Below are 14,991 nucleotides of genomic sequence, written 5' to 3'. Positions count from 1 at the left end.
GGGTCTCTGCCGCACCGGACATTTCGCATTGTCGACCAATTGGCACGAACCTGTGTGTGTTTTCACTGTTCTACAGGATGGTACGGAGTAATATACTGACGCCGGTTCATTGGTATCCCAAGATTCTGATGTTGGCAGGAGTAGCAACCGTGATATCTGCACTAGTACCATTTACCGAGTCAGAATTCGGTAACGAAAGCCTGTTTGAATGGAAGTTTTCTATCAGAGGGGGTGAGAGCTCCATCTGAACAATTTTCATTGACACCGACGAGCCAGGAGTTAGGTCCCCAAGGGGTTACAGATGTGGAGGGTAGGAAGAGTTAGGCCATTACAAACATGTCACGCCATCTCTACTATAATTGAAATCTTCTTCAAGCCACCTCCCTACTTCAAAATCAACGGCTAAGAATACAAGCCCATCGAATCGGACGTCTCAGATTGATTTGTTAGAAGCGGCTTCCAACTCTCCTCTCTCACGCGCTCTCCTCTCTCACGCGAGCGCGTCTTCAGAATCCACGCCGCGTACCCCTCCATCTCTCTCCCGATGTCCGACTCCTCATCTCTTGCTCCCCTTGCGTACCCTTAGCAGCCGGGGTACGGGAACATGGCCACGTTCCCCGTTCCGGGAACTTCGTCCCGAAACGTGGAACGGGAACATCATGAAACATCGTTCCCAAATGCGGTGGAACACGAATCATATATAGGAGCAATCATAGGAACGTCAGTCCCAAGTGACTATGGAACTTCGTGGTGTGTGTGCATACTGCGCCGTGCCCGTCCGTGAGCGGTCGGCAAAAAATCTAGATGGTGATTGACTCATTGGCCTAGACCTGCAATGAGCCTTAAGGTTGGAGTTGGACAGCCCTAAATGAAACAAAAATACAATAGTAAACTATATCACGCTAGGAATCGAACTCATTTGGTTCAAAACAACACGTAAAACTACCTGAGCCAACCACTACGTCCCAAACACGTTCCTTTAGAAAGTGGAACGCGTTCCGCAACTTAAAAGGAACGAGACGAAGCTATATACCCCCTACGTTCCATAGTTTATGAGAATATCGTACCGCGTACCACGTTCCCGTACCACGTACCTACCTAGGTTCCACGAACATGGCTGCTAAGTGCGTACCCCTCCATCTCTCTCCCAAGGACGCGGCCGTAGGGCGACGGCGCACTCGCAGGCGGCGCGCTGGCACGAGCAGGCCATGGCGGCCCTCCTCCCTCCTCCCTCACCCCTGACCCGCCCTAGATCCGCCGCTGCCGGTGCCCATACTAAAGGTCCCCGCCGCCACCCGCACCACCCAGACGCCCACGGCCTCTGCCTCTGATGAAGTCGGCCCTGACGCCCATGGCTGTTGCCCCTGCGGTTGGCGGCCCCGGTACGGCATGGCGCAGGCAGTGCGCCGTTGGTGGCCACGGCTGCCCCCTTCCCCCACCCACACCAGCGAGGGCTGGTGCCGGCTTGACCTCGCGCCGTCCGCTGATCAGTTTGCTCCTCTCTCTCTCTCTCTCTCTCTCTCTGCCGGATTTCCCTCTCGCGGCGCTTGCGGAGGCTCGCGTCGTCCTGATTTGGTGCATACAGAGAGGGCCAACGGGGCAATGGCTGTGGGTACTAGACAAAACGGCAAGAGGGCAAAGGCCGCCGACACCCACGAGGACTGGGACAATGGAAGATGCCATCGATCGCAGCCTATTTTTCTCCTTGGACAACCTCCTATAGATCCGGAACAGATCGAGAAGGTGAGTTGCTTTGCTTTTGATTTGGATTTTTTTCTCCATCTTAGGCTGATTCATTGGTTCGTTGGTTGGTTGCAGCCTGAAGAATAACTGTTTAATTTTGTAGAGTCAGGAAAGAAGCAAGTTTTGCTCGCTTCCTCTCTGTTCCTAAACCATATTTACTTTTCCATGTATTTAAATTTACAAATTTATAGGTTGTCTCTCATACCTTTAGTTCGTTATTGCAGGTTCATGACGAAGCAAGCAACAAAGTACCTTTATCTGACATGTTTTTTTTTCATGTTATGCTTAGAGATTCGACAAATGTTTTTTGAACTTGTATTTCAAGGCTAACTTATTTTGGCTTGCGAACAAGGTATCCTTCTATTTTGAACTTGTATTTCAAGGCTAACTTATTTTGGCTTGCTAAAAAATCACAATATAAATATGTAACATGCCATTGTTTTGTTTCCAGATGTAACATGCTTCCTAATTGCATGTTTTTTAGGCTTTGTAGGGATTATAGCATCCGCATTACATTGTTTTTTCAGCAAGTACTTTTGCATTATCTTCTTAAACACACATGTACTTCTTCAGACGGCTTCACGAAATGCTTGCTGAGATGCCAGAAGTTTCTGAGTAACATCCGATACTTTATTATTGTACATGATATTGTTGTTCGTTTTTGTTTATTGGATAGTACGCACTAAGCAGTACTAATTTATGGCATGCCTAGACATTGTGGTTACTTATCTGGTCGAGAAGCATTTTTTTATATAAGTAGAAGCAAATATAAATGCTGATATGTTGATATTACTGTTCAAAAAGTAATTACAATGTAGTACCTGCTAATATTTGAAAGACTAATATTTTAAAAAGTACAGCTTGGTATGTCTACTTTGCATATATAGTGTCCTTGTTCCTTGCCCAGAAATGAAACTTCTCTACACTTTTCATGCACAAATTACTTGAACATGTATTTTATTGTTTCAGAGGACTTACTTTTTCGATGGCCACTTGTATCAGCATTCTATCCCGTCATCCTCAATCCTATCACTTCCACACATCCTGATAAATTATCTAGGTGTCATCAACCAGCTATGTCGCAACATGCCAAGGTAAATTTCTAGGTGTATACCATCAAAAAATATTTCTAGGTGTAAAAGTTGTTGTTCAGTTGATGTTATTCCTGTTGGGGTTCTTCGGTGTATCCTACATAATTCTGTTGGTATTTTCAGTGAACTTTCAGTGCTCAGTTCAGTGCTATGAAAAGAACTTTAACAAAACACAATCTGTGTTATAGTTTACTATATTCTCAGAGGAAGCTCAGGCAAATACTTGTTATAGTCACTGCATCCATCTCCCTTGATTTTTTTTGTCTCCAAATGAGGCAAGTCAACTTGGTGATGATAGGAATTTTTTGGTTGTTTAAATATCGCCGTAGTGTTAGTACGGATAATGTACTAGAATAGATCCATTGCTCTTGCTCGCGCTATACCATGCACAATTTCACTTTCTCCCAATGGTCTACACACCTCACCCATGAATCCATGAATCCGCATCCTCTGGATCACATCCCTGGATATGCCGCCGGCAAGCATAGTCAACCAAGAAGCATGAGATCAGCGGGAAGAAGGTGGGTTCCTACCGCAGCGTCATTGATCCAATGTTTGTTATTTCTCATAGGGCTTTGGTGAGTTGTACTGAACCTATTCTGAATTTTGTGTGGGTTGAAATTTCTTTCTAGAATCAGAGCTATCTTTGAGTCTTGGACGAGGAGGACGCCGACGCTAGACGCCGCTGCTGCAGCACCCCTCCGCGGACTGCCCTCACCAACACCTGCTGCCCACCTCTAGGGCCCATAGGCAAGGCAAAGTTCATTTATCAGCTTTGATTTAAGAAATATCTACAAAGTTTTTTTTCTCAAATTAGTTTCCAGATTTTATCAACCTGAAAGTGAGAACTCAAGTTGCTTTGGTGCTTTTTAGAATACTCAATTGCTTTGAGTTTCATATTGCATTGACCATCAACTTTCAACCCTGCATAGGAGTTTATTTTCTGAAGCACCAACTTATGCTTAGCTGTTTCTGAAGCCACACAGTAGCAGATAAGTTTGATGAGGTTCATGTGCCCAGAAACTGCTTGTGTATTTGAAATCAGATTTATCTATAGACTGCTACTGTTTTAGAAGATTTTTATTTTATTTTTGGTACTCATCAAATAATTTGCTATATCAAATATTTAGCCACCATAATATTTCAGTCCTTGTTACCTGTCCATCTGCTCATGAGTCAGTTGGGAAAATTATTATTTCTAGATACTATTCATTAACGGAAACATGCTGCTCCAAATGGAAGCTAGCATGTTTCCTGGCAAGTACTCATGAAGTCATGAATGATTCTCTAGACTGCATCTTACTGTTGCCGGAAATGAGAGAAGGTAGTGAAGTGAGGCAAGCTGAACTTTTCTATTGATTAAATGACACTCCGTGAACTATCTACAGCTTCATGATGTTTTGCCATATCATTAAAACTGAGGTTTTCTTGTTTGATTGTAATAAACAGTTTTCACTTAATTTCTGTTCTAATTCAAACACTCTGCTCTGGCATTTTATCTAATGTTCATCTTCTACTAATGCTGAATAAATGCAATTAACTACAATTGTTTCTCAGCTGTGATATAATTAATTATTTTAATTACCAAACGAGCATGGACGCATCATGAAGGTGGGTATTCATTGGTGTCAGCAGCGTGCATGACCCCATGGTGTCACAGATGTGGTGAATGTTTGATCATTCCAAAAAACTTGGTTTTGTGTTTTGTCGCATTAAACAATAGTGGATTCCCTCTACGCCGGGTGGGTAACGTTTATAATTTTTCATTTTTCTCACGAATTTTGCTTTTTGGATTAAATGTCATTTTAATCTGTTTTTTAATGAAGTTTCCATGGTTAATGTATGGTGTAAATCTGTTTTTTAATGATATATAGCAATTGCAGATTATGGATTTACATGTATTTGCTTCACCTGATATTATACAACAACTCTGACAAACTTAATGTGAGTGCTTTCTAATTCTGCTTATTGCATTTGCCTAAATCTGATGTGATCAACTCAGCATATTATAGACTTGATATTGATAGGCATACAAAGAGTTTCATGACAAAAGTAGGAGTTAAGTCTTATATTTAGATCTGCTATTGTACCTAAAAGTACATATGTTCTGGACTATTCTGTGATTTTAAAATTGTGGTTCTGACTTCCCATTTTGTCGACATGGCGTGTTATGTATGATTCTTACATTTGTTATAATTTGCTAAATGTTTCAGGTGCACGTACATTGGCTTTACCAGAAGCGTGGTGGGGTGGCAGACCTCTAGGCTCTTTTTAAGCAGTTAAAAAAGAAATCACTGATTTGCATTGCGGCCGTGACAGAGATCTTGTTTAGTTTTATGCTTCTTTGTGCTAACTTCATCATGACATGTTCGATATTTAAATTAAGAATATGAGGCAATCCCTTTAGCTATTTATTATGAACCTCGCAGAAATCTTTGGTTGCTTTGATGTGCATCTCTGAAATACCGTGGCGTTAGCATGTGTACTATACTATATTAATGAAGGCTTAAAGCTTTTGATATTTTAGAGTGGTTAAGGATGGACCAAAGGAAGGTTTTGCTAGCTAGGGAGTTCTACGATGACATCAAAAGAAAAAACAAACCAATTATTCTTTCACATGTATACTGATTAATTATTTTGATCTTGTTCTCTTTATTAATTCTCAAGCACTGATATATGCAGTTAACTTATGTACTACTATGTTGTGGTTATTTTCTCTTTTTTTCATGAGGTACCATTGCAAATAAGTTAGGCAAAGTATTCAGTATATGAGCTGCAGCTGTATCTGGCCGCAAATGGATTATAGCTTGTATGCATAGATATTTTCTCTAGGCTGATAATATGAGATCATTTATCTAATACTACTAACAGTTTTTGTTTTGGTTCTGAAATATTTTCTGTAGTTAACTGAATTATGACTTTATTTTCTGATATCTATTCAGATGGATAGGTGGAAGCAGTCATTAGAAGACGGGATCATGCACATTTTTTGTTAAAAATATTTGTAGCACAATGTAGTATTTTATTTAAGAAAATATTGCATTTTCATGTAAATTTAAAGTGTCTGATTTAAAATGTCAAGGTTGAGTTGGGTTCACGAGCAGGTGACCTCAAACAGATGCTTATTGATAGATTCAGTGATAACATACATGAGTGGTTTTCAGTTTAAACAATGAAAAAAATATTGTTGTTTTTTTGTTTTCATGTGCATCTCTAAGAGAAATCCGTAGCGTTAGCACGGGCACTATACTAGTTTAAAGATAATCCATCTATCTTGCACCCTTAATCGACAATTCTAGAGACGGTAGGGCTCCTTGCAGGCGGCCAGAAGCCTGGGGAAACTTGGTTGCAATTGGGGGAAGACCACATCTGACATTGTGCCTATGGTTCCAGATGTGCCAGCAGCCTAGCAACATAGGAGGAGCATTGTTGATATAGCAGTTTGAATTGAATGGGACTTTTTCAGGTCGGGGCATCTCCCAGAGGTGAGCGGGTGTCAAGGATTGTCTGTCAGCAGTATGCATCTTGACCCTAGACAAAACTTGAAGGTTTGTAGGAGGTTTGAATGGACTGCTTGAGGTGGGTTCATAATCCCCACCGAGTTTATATTGTAAAAAGTAATGGTACCTTCAGAATGATCTGTTCACCTCTTAACAACCATACTATCGGATCAATGGAATTATAAAAAAATGTTTCTTGATTAGAAGTGAAAATTTTGTTTTCTTTACCCAAAAAAAGTGTCTTTTGTTCTTATACAAAAAATATAAATTAATTTTGTCGTTATGTTCTCATGTCAAAAACTATAAATTAATTTTGTCAATTGGAAAAACAAATAAATTATTTTGGTGGTAGGAGGCACACGAACATGTACCCCTTTGCTATAAATTATCTCAACTCTCCCATTTATTAGGAAGATATATATAGTAAGCTAATTGGAGGCCACTAGCCTAGGCCATAACCGGCCATAACCCTTCGTGACCAGCCATAGACCTATCCAGGTGAGGCCTGTCTAATCATAGATTAATTAGGGTCAAAAGATTCGTCTCGCGGTTTATAGACAAACTGTATAACTAGTTTTTTTAATTTAACCTATATTTAATGCTCTATGTATGTGTCGCAAAATTCGGAATGATGGGAAATCTTAAAAAAAAATTAAATTTGGGTGTGAACTAAACAATGCCTAACAAGTATCTTCCAAGATATCTTCCAAGATTGCCCCTCCATCTATCTTTATTGCTTCCTCGCTACTGGCCTCATTAGCCGATGTGGCCCTATTCTATTGCTAATCAGGTTATTTGCGCCTGGCCCAATGGGTGTTGAGTTTGATGGCGGTTAGGAGTCCAATAAAGGCCTGCCCTCGGCCCACCTAGGCCAGCCGGCAACGCCGGGCCCTTCCAACGTTCCAAGGTTGGAGTGCGCCTCTTTTTTTTTCTAGCTTAGGCCTTGTTTAGTTCAAAAAAACCAAAAAGTTTAAAAGATTCTCTGTCATATTAAATCTTACATATTAAATTTTACGGCATATGTATGAAGCATTAAATATAGATAAAAATAAAAATTAATTGTACAGTTTATCTGTAAATCGCGGGATGAATCGCCTAGTTAGTCAAAAATTGGACATTAATTACCAAATAAAAACGAAAGTACTATAATACCGAAAACCAAAAATTTTCGGAACTAAACAAGGTCTTAGCAAAGTGCCTTTTATAGCTTCATGTCATTTGCCAACCTTCACTCTTGCAGTATTTGCCGACCAAAATAATTGTCCCTGTAATTGACTATAAACTTGACTTGTATCTTGCCAGTTCAGAAGGCCCAACTCTGGGCATGGCTTTCTATGTGAAAACGTTCAGAAAACTTGATGGTTTGTGGTTGTGGGAGGGTTAAATGGACTTGCTGAGTTGGGATGCAAAATTCCACCGACTTTATATAGTCAAAATTAATGGTACCTTCAGAATGATCTGTTCCCCTCTTGATATCGAATGGATGGAATTAACTCCTCAAATAAGTGAAATTTTGTTTATCTTTGATTATTATTATTATTATTATTATAAAATAATTTTGTTAATTGTGAAAACTTTGTAAATTATATTGGTATGGGCTACGCAAACACGTACCCCCTCTACCACAAACTAATTTGATTATTATTATAAAATAATTTTGTTAATTGTGAAAACTTTGTAAATTATGTTGGTAGGGGCCGCACGAACGCGTACCCCCTCTGCCACAAATTATGACGTCCACTCTCCCATTTAGGGAGATGGTAAGCTAGTGTTCCATAGACCCCGTCCAGGTAAGTATGTTTCTAGGTTGCTCCTCCATCTATTTTTATTGCTTCCCAGCTAAGTACCTTGGCCTTGATTAGCCGATGTGGCACTATTATACTGCTAATGCTAATGAGGTGATTTGTGCCTAGCGCTGTGGATAGGCTTCATAATGGTTAGGAGTCCAATACAGGCCTACCCCCGGCCCACCTAAGCCAGGCGCCAACGCGCGGCCCTTTCAAGATCGGAGTGCTCATCCCTTTCCCTTCTTCTTTTTATTATATTTTTTGCTTTTTTATGGAATTTGTTATATTTTTTGTTATATTATCATATCAAAAATAAATCTTCGCTTTATTATCTTCTCCACGGATCAACCTCTGCCGATGTATTACAGGATGCTTTCCTCCTGCGAAACAACGTACGCAACGTGAAAAGCCTACGAGAGCCTGGTGACGTCTGACGCAACTAATCTCCCTTTTTTGCACTTTCGAATACCATTTCGCAGTGTCTGTCAGCACTCAAAAGCTTAAAACTGCTAGCTAGGGGTAGCACCGTAGCAGAACAGTAGCTCTATCGGATTCAGACATCACTGATCGCACTTACTGTACGTATTATACTGAGGGGGAAAAAATGGAGCTTCGGTCTCGAGCTCCATCCACTCTTATCAAGATGCATGCATCGTCGTCATTCACATCAGCAGTGGGTGCATGCAGCTGTCCGTCGCCAGTCGACACTCGACAGGGAAAAGGCAGCCATCCTCACCTAAAAAGATGGCGCAGGCACGGCTTGCCTGCGCGGCCACGGCCGGCCATCGTCCACCGATCTCATCTCTCATCTGGGGACCGGAACGAACAAGTCAAGCTGCTGGCCGTGGTGGCTCCGTGGTGCTGACAGGGTGTGGTGTTTGACCTACACACATGTAATCTCATCGATCGCACGAGCAAATAAATGGGGGCGGCAAATTGATCGGATCCTTGCACGCTCCATGTGGTGGCGTTGCCAGTTGCCACGGCGAGTCCTCCTCCTCCTCGACGTCCAGGGCCTCTGCTGTGCATACAAGTGGCATGCAGATCGAAATCACACTCATGACTCATCTACTGGGCGAGGGAGACGACTGAGAAGTTAGGTTCATTCGTCAGGTGCTCCTCCTCCTCCTGTGTGCTGTCTGCACCACGTATACTGTATACATACAATGGCGTCGTGACTGTAAACATCAGCGAGGCTGGCCTGGAAGGCACGCACGCATTAAAGGACAAAGGCGATGGATGGATGGATGGGTGAGGGCCGCCGGCCGGCCATGCTATCGGCGAGAAAAAAAAAGCCCGGGAGCGAGCGATGGATCGGGCGCACGGCGTGGGTGTCACAGGTTCCTAGTGACGCGAACTGTTTGACTCATCTTTCAGAGGCCCCACCGCCTTCTTTTTTTTTTCTTGCTTTTTTTCATCTGTATGTATGTAAAGCGGGAGACGCTGTCCATCGCCCGACGCTCTTATCGTGATGCATCCACGGTGGCGCTGCGCTGCAAATCGTCTTGTGTTATTTATTTACCAGCTGATCAGCTGATGCCTCACACAGCGTTTTTCTTTTTATTACTGCTTGATGAGTGGGACGGTTGGGCCAGTGTTGCTGTCAGGCCCAAGCTTTTCTCCTGGCCTGGGCTTTTTTTGGGAGCCTTTTTATTACTTTATACATCGCCTGCAGCAACTGTACAGGAGTGGAATCACCTGACCTTCCGTCAAAGGATTTTCCAAAGGATAAAGAGACCTGCTCCCATGCTTTTTAATTCAAAGGGACGGAGACCCGTGTCTGTGATAAGGCCTTCGGCGTTGCATTTCACAGCGCCTGAAACTGAAAGGCCCGTTTCATCAATCATCAACCAAGAAAAAAAAACAGAGAGAAAATAACACTACTATTTCATAAGTGGGGAAATAAAGGGAGGATAAGCGAGCAGGTCAAAGGCTCTCCTCCTGAGCCAATCACGATCAGCCCCGGGCTTTACCTGCTTTTTCTATCCCCTTTTTAGCGCTTTTCTACCCGCTTCACAAGCCTGATTCCTACGCAAATACCTGCAAACCCAGGGAGGTTTCGGCTAAACGCTTGTATAAAATCGGTACGGGCCCCCACTAATGCACACTCTGCGCAGCGTACGAGCGCCGCCAGCTGCCTCTCCCACAGCTTCATCAAGAACAGCAGCCCGTTCCTTCCCACCTCCAGCCTCGCGAATCGCGCGATCCGACCATCCGGTCGTCCGTCCGGTCCTCGAGGCGTCTCCGGTGGGTTTGGTATGCCCGGAGAATCCGGCGGTGCTTCTTCCTGCTACCAGCAGGGCGGGCGGCGCCTCTGGGGGCTTCTTGGTGGTGATTGCCCTCCCGTTTCTCCCGTGCAAATTGTGCTTGTTTAGGTGCGCCAAGACTGACAAGACAAGAGGAGGCAATTTTGTTGCGTCTACCGTACGGTTTCCTCTTCCGCATTGCTGTATCTAAGCAAACAAAAGTCAAATATCTTTGGCCGCTTTGCAGGTGGGAATTGGGTGATTCTTGGTGTGCAGTGGTAGGCAAGACAGGGAAGACAACCACATCCTCGCGCACGGCGTGCTCGGGCCATTTTGGAGTGGGGGAGGACGAATAATCACGGGAGCAAGCCCCGGAGGGAGATGAAGGATGTGGCCGTGGCTGGAGAGGATTGCGTCCGCGTGCTGGGACCGGGTCCGGAGGTACGGGCTTACGAGGAAGGGTGAGGACGACGGCGGGGACGGCGGCGAGGGCGACGCCGGCGCCGTCGACGAGCTGCTGTGGTCGCGGGACCTCGCGCGGCACGCGGCGGGCGAGTTCTCCTTCGCCGTCGTGCAGGCCAACGACGTGCTGGAGGATCAAAGCCAGGTGGAGACGGCCGCCGCCGCCACCTTCGTCGGCGTCTACGACGGCCACGGGGGCGCCGAGGCGTCCCGCTTCATCTCTAACCACCTTTCTGCGCACATCGTCCGTACGTGCCCCCACCTTCTCCGTATGATTCCATTCCAACAAATTTTACTCTTTTTGGGCTTCGTGAAATGCTGCTCGATAGCTTTTAGAGTGGTTGTTTGATTCGATTATACAGTATTAGCGTTGAATTCTTTTGGGTCGGTTAGATTGATGCCTTTATTCCTGTTTTTTTAAGAGCTGCATGTGCAATCTCATTGATAAACTGTATGCTTCTTTTAAGAATCGTGATTTTTTTAGAGAAAAAAAGAAGAATCTGGAAGTTGGTGTGAAATAGTGGAATGACTATTTCGTCCGCGGGCCACGTTAGTGACATGCTTTGCCCATCTAATTGGGGGAATGAAATGGGCTTTAAGTTTTTTTCCCCTTTTTGGGATACCATTGACTGCCAACAGAGGGAGTTTGTACATCGTGGCTACGCTACTTGCAGTATTGATTCGGTCGCAGTATAGGAAGTGTTGTCGTTCATCGCCTTGTTCGTTTGGGAAGTATAGGCAGTATTGATAGGCTACTTGCAGTATGTCTTCAGTTCCATGCTTGTGTCATGTCTGTGAAAATAATTGTTTATCGCTGAGATCACCACGTCACACATAAGCTCACTTACAATTGTTATTACGATTAGGGACAATCAACTTGTTCTGTTTTTGGCAGAAAAAAATGTTCTGATGCTAACATGTAGTATAAACTCGCAGGTCTTGCACAGGAACATGGAACCATGTCTGAGGATGTTGTTCGAAAGGCCTTTTCTGCTACAGAGGAAGGCTTCCTGTCACTTGTGCGCAGGACGCATTTGATAAAACCTGCTATGGCTACTATTGGATCTTGCTGTCTGGTTGGTATCATATGGAGAGGGACACTCTACCTGGCCAATCTTGGTGATTCTCGGGCGGTTGTGGGTTGTTTGAATGGGTCAAACAGGATTGTTGCTGAGCAGTTAACAAGAGACCATAATGCTAGCATGGAAGAGATTAGGCAGGAGCTTAGGACTCTTCATCCTGATGATTCGCAAATCGTTGTTCTTAAGAATGGTGTTTGGCGCATAAAAGGCATCATACAGGTAGGCAACATTTCTTTTCAATGAACCCTAAACCCTAAAATAGTAAATGGTAACCCTGTTATCGTAGTGGCTGGAAAGAGCTAATGTCACCTTTTGGTAATAGAATATCAGTAAATATAATTGCTAAACATGAGCGATGGTAATCTTCAGAATTATATCACTGTGTTCGATAGTACTCTTGTATGATGGACTCGATCACTATGCTGAAAACTTATTCCAACATGTTTCTTTCTTTCATTATTATCTCCTTAGGTTTCAAGGTCTATAGGTGATGCATACTTGAAGAAGCGAGAATTCGCTGCTGATCCATCCACAGCTCGTTTCCACCTCTCGGAACCTCTACGCCGGCCTGTTCTGACGTCAGAGCCATCTGTATGTTCAAGAGTTCTTAGTTCACAAGACCGTTTTTTGATCTTTGCATCGGATGGATTATGGGAGCACCTCTCAAACCAGCAAGCTGTTGAAATGGTCCACAATAATCCACGAGAAGTATGGCTTACTTCTTTCTCACTGCATTTTGTCTTGAACTGGCAACTCTTGTCATATTGCTCTTGCTGATGATAATACTCCTTTTGTGATGATACTGAAATGTGCTTTCCTCTTTTTTGTAGGGTATTGCAAGGAGATTAGTACAAGCAGCTCTAAAAGAAGCTGCAAGAAAGAGGGAAATGAGGTATGGTGATATTAAGAAGCTCGATAAAGGAGTCCGGCGCTACATCCACGATGACATAACAGTTGTTGTTGTCTTCGTCGATCATGAACTGCGATCGGAAGATTCCGCCTCAACCTCTGTTCCTGAACTCTCAGTTCGTGGGTTTATTGATGCAGGGGGGCGCTCCAGCTTTTCAGGGATGAATGACATTACTTGATACAGTAACCTTATGTTGTCTAAATACCTGTCATTTTGATGTAAACATTAGATCAAACTGTCCTTCTGTAGTTTTCTTATTCTGTTGCTGCATAGCACATAGCACTACAACTTTGGTTCTATTAACATCTAGCGACATCGGAATCACGATTCGTTTCGGCAATGTCTGGCTATGCTGTTTCTCGTTCTCCTGAAGAACAAGTTTCAGATTGGTAAAGATATATAGGATATTGCCAACTAATATTTTGGTGAGATGCTGATCAGCTGAAGCTGGGGCTTGCAGATGAATTTATATGGGAGGTAAAACACGACTAGCATGTCTGTTTGTTTGCTCGCCCGTCAATTTGTCACTGGGATAAATCCTTATGTCTGTCTAGTCTTCAGACTTCCTTGTACCACCCATCAGCTGATTGATGGTTACTGCACTTTTGTTGTTGCAACGCCTTTCTGGTTGCATTGGTAAGCACTTGCTCATTTTTCTTCCTGTGTTAGTACTTAGTAGCCACATTTGCCACAAACCTAGCTAAGCAGCTCTAAATCCTTTGTTTAGCGAGCTGTTGTCTAAACCCTAAACCAATGGAACAATTCTCGGTCGGTCAGAAATTCACCGTATTTTTTAAAAACTATACATACGAGCCACAGTAAATGGAATATTTTCACGTCAGTGTTCATGTTCTACTGGTTTCTTACTTTATTGAGCATGAGCGCATGACCAATATTTCCAGAACAATAGAACACTAAGGTAATTTATAGCAGTGAGCTACACTTCAGTGGCGATTTTACATAACCCTGTCCGTGATTTCCCTGCTTGGATTTTTTTTAGTAAAACTGGAGGGATTTGCATCCCTACAGTGCTATTTCCCTGCTTGGATTGGATACAGACTCACAGCTAGCATGTCAATCTTCGCAAGCCTTGGCGAACAACGGCAGAAGCCCGCCGGCACAAGTTCCATCCTCGCGAACTGGATCCCCTGCTCGTGGAGAAGTTCTTCCAGCTGCTGGGACTCCGGAACCGCTCCCAACGGCCACGTAGCCGCGTTTGCCACGGCGACCTGCTTCTTGTCGAGGGCGGCGTACTCGTCCCTCAGCGGCATGTCCGGCATGACGCAGCCGACGTGCCCGCCGACGCCGCACTCCCTGCAAGTGTAGAACCACCTCGCCGTGCTGTAGCCCTTGCGGCACACCGCGCAGAAATCGAACGAGCCCATGGGATCCTCGTATGTGAGCGTGAGCCGGTGCCCGTGCCGGTGCGCTGGCGCGACGGCCGCTGCCGGCAGCGCCGCGCAGGGGGAGTGCAGGTCGAACGCGCACGGATCACAGCGGAAGGACCAGGAGTAGCCGCAATCTCCCGCCGGCGTGAACCGGAGGCTGAGGTCGTGCTCCGGGTGCGACGGGTGGCGGATGGTGCGGGCGAACCGGGCGCACGACGGTGCAGGATGTACCGGCACGGCGCGCACTGATAGATGGAGCCAGTGCACGGGAAGCGGCAAGCATGGCAGTACGGCGGCGCCGTGTCGCCGCCGGGGACGTCGGTGAGATTGAGAGAGTGGCGATGGCCGATATGGATCAAGGTATCATCCACTTTATTTAGCTTCTCCATTTCTCCCAGTGTTCTCACTTCTTACTATTCCTTTGGTTTGCTCACTCTATTTCCTTGCTTCAGGCCTTGTTTAGTTCTAAAAAATTTTACAAATTTTTTCAAATTTTTCGTCACATCAAATTCTGTGACACATGGATAAAACATTAAATATAAATAAAAGCAATAACTAGTATCACAATTTATCTGTAATTTACAAAATAATTTTTTTAAGCCTAGTTAGTCCATAATTAAACAATATTTATCAAATATAAACAAAAATCCTACAATGTCCATTTTACCAAAAAAAAAAACTAAACAAGGCCTCAATGCACAACCTTGTGTAAGCTTCGAGCTCAGAGTTGAGTCAAGTCAATCGTTACAAGTTGCCAGGTGGGCATATGCCAAACTAGTGTT

At 44.1% G+C, this 14,991-nt stretch overlaps 2 protein-coding genes and 1 long non-coding RNA gene across 7 annotated transcripts; all 3 read left to right on the top strand.

The window, feature by feature from the left end:
* On the top strand, positions 1,124–3,590 carry LOC110436130. 2 transcript variants are annotated; one of them, XR_002453812.1, is made up of 3 exons: positions 1,134–1,743; positions 1,847–3,355; positions 3,467–3,590. XR_002453812.1 is itself a non-coding variant. In XM_021462376.1 (2 exons), exons 1-2 carry the CDS (start codon positions 1,390–1,392, stop codon positions 2,052–2,054), a joined length of 441 nt encoding a protein of 146 aa, XP_021318051.1. In that variant the 5' UTR covers positions 1,124–1,389; the 3' UTR covers positions 2,055–3,071. The 2 variants fall into 2 exon arrangements, 1 of the variants encoding a protein (XP_021318051.1); XM_021462376.1 differs by lacking the exon at positions 3,467–3,590 and having other exon boundaries at positions 1,124–1,743; positions 1,968–3,071.
* LOC110436131 lies at positions 3,591–5,944 on the top strand. The gene is made up of 2 exons (XR_002453813.1): positions 3,591–4,778; positions 5,048–5,944. It is a non-coding gene; the product is annotated as an uncharacterized LOC110436131 (long non-coding RNA).
* On the top strand, positions 10,218–13,383 carry LOC8057697 (probable protein phosphatase 2C 43). 4 transcript variants are annotated; one of them, XM_021462372.1, is made up of 5 exons: positions 10,218–10,452; positions 10,615–11,077; positions 11,766–12,130; positions 12,383–12,619; positions 12,742–13,383. In XM_021462372.1, the coding sequence occupies exons 2-5, from the start codon at positions 10,756–10,758 to the stop codon at positions 12,997–12,999; spliced, it is 1,182 nt and encodes a 393-aa protein (XP_021318047.1). In that variant the 5' UTR covers positions 10,218–10,452; positions 10,615–10,755; the 3' UTR covers positions 13,000–13,383. The 4 variants fall into 4 exon arrangements, with proteins under 4 accessions (XP_021318047.1, XP_021318046.1, XP_002448397.1 ...); XM_021462371.1 differs by having other exon boundaries at positions 10,218–10,496; XM_002448352.2 differs by having other exon boundaries at positions 10,218–10,545.

Source organism: Sorghum bicolor, chromosome 6 (assembly GCF_000003195.3).
Source record: "Sorghum bicolor cultivar BTx623 chromosome 6, Sorghum_bicolor_NCBIv3, whole genome shotgun sequence".
Taxonomy (NCBI): Eukaryota; Viridiplantae; Streptophyta; class Magnoliopsida; order Poales; family Poaceae; genus Sorghum; species Sorghum bicolor.
Note: the sequence above shows the minus strand (reverse complement) of the source record. Positions and strands in the feature narration are given on the sequence as shown.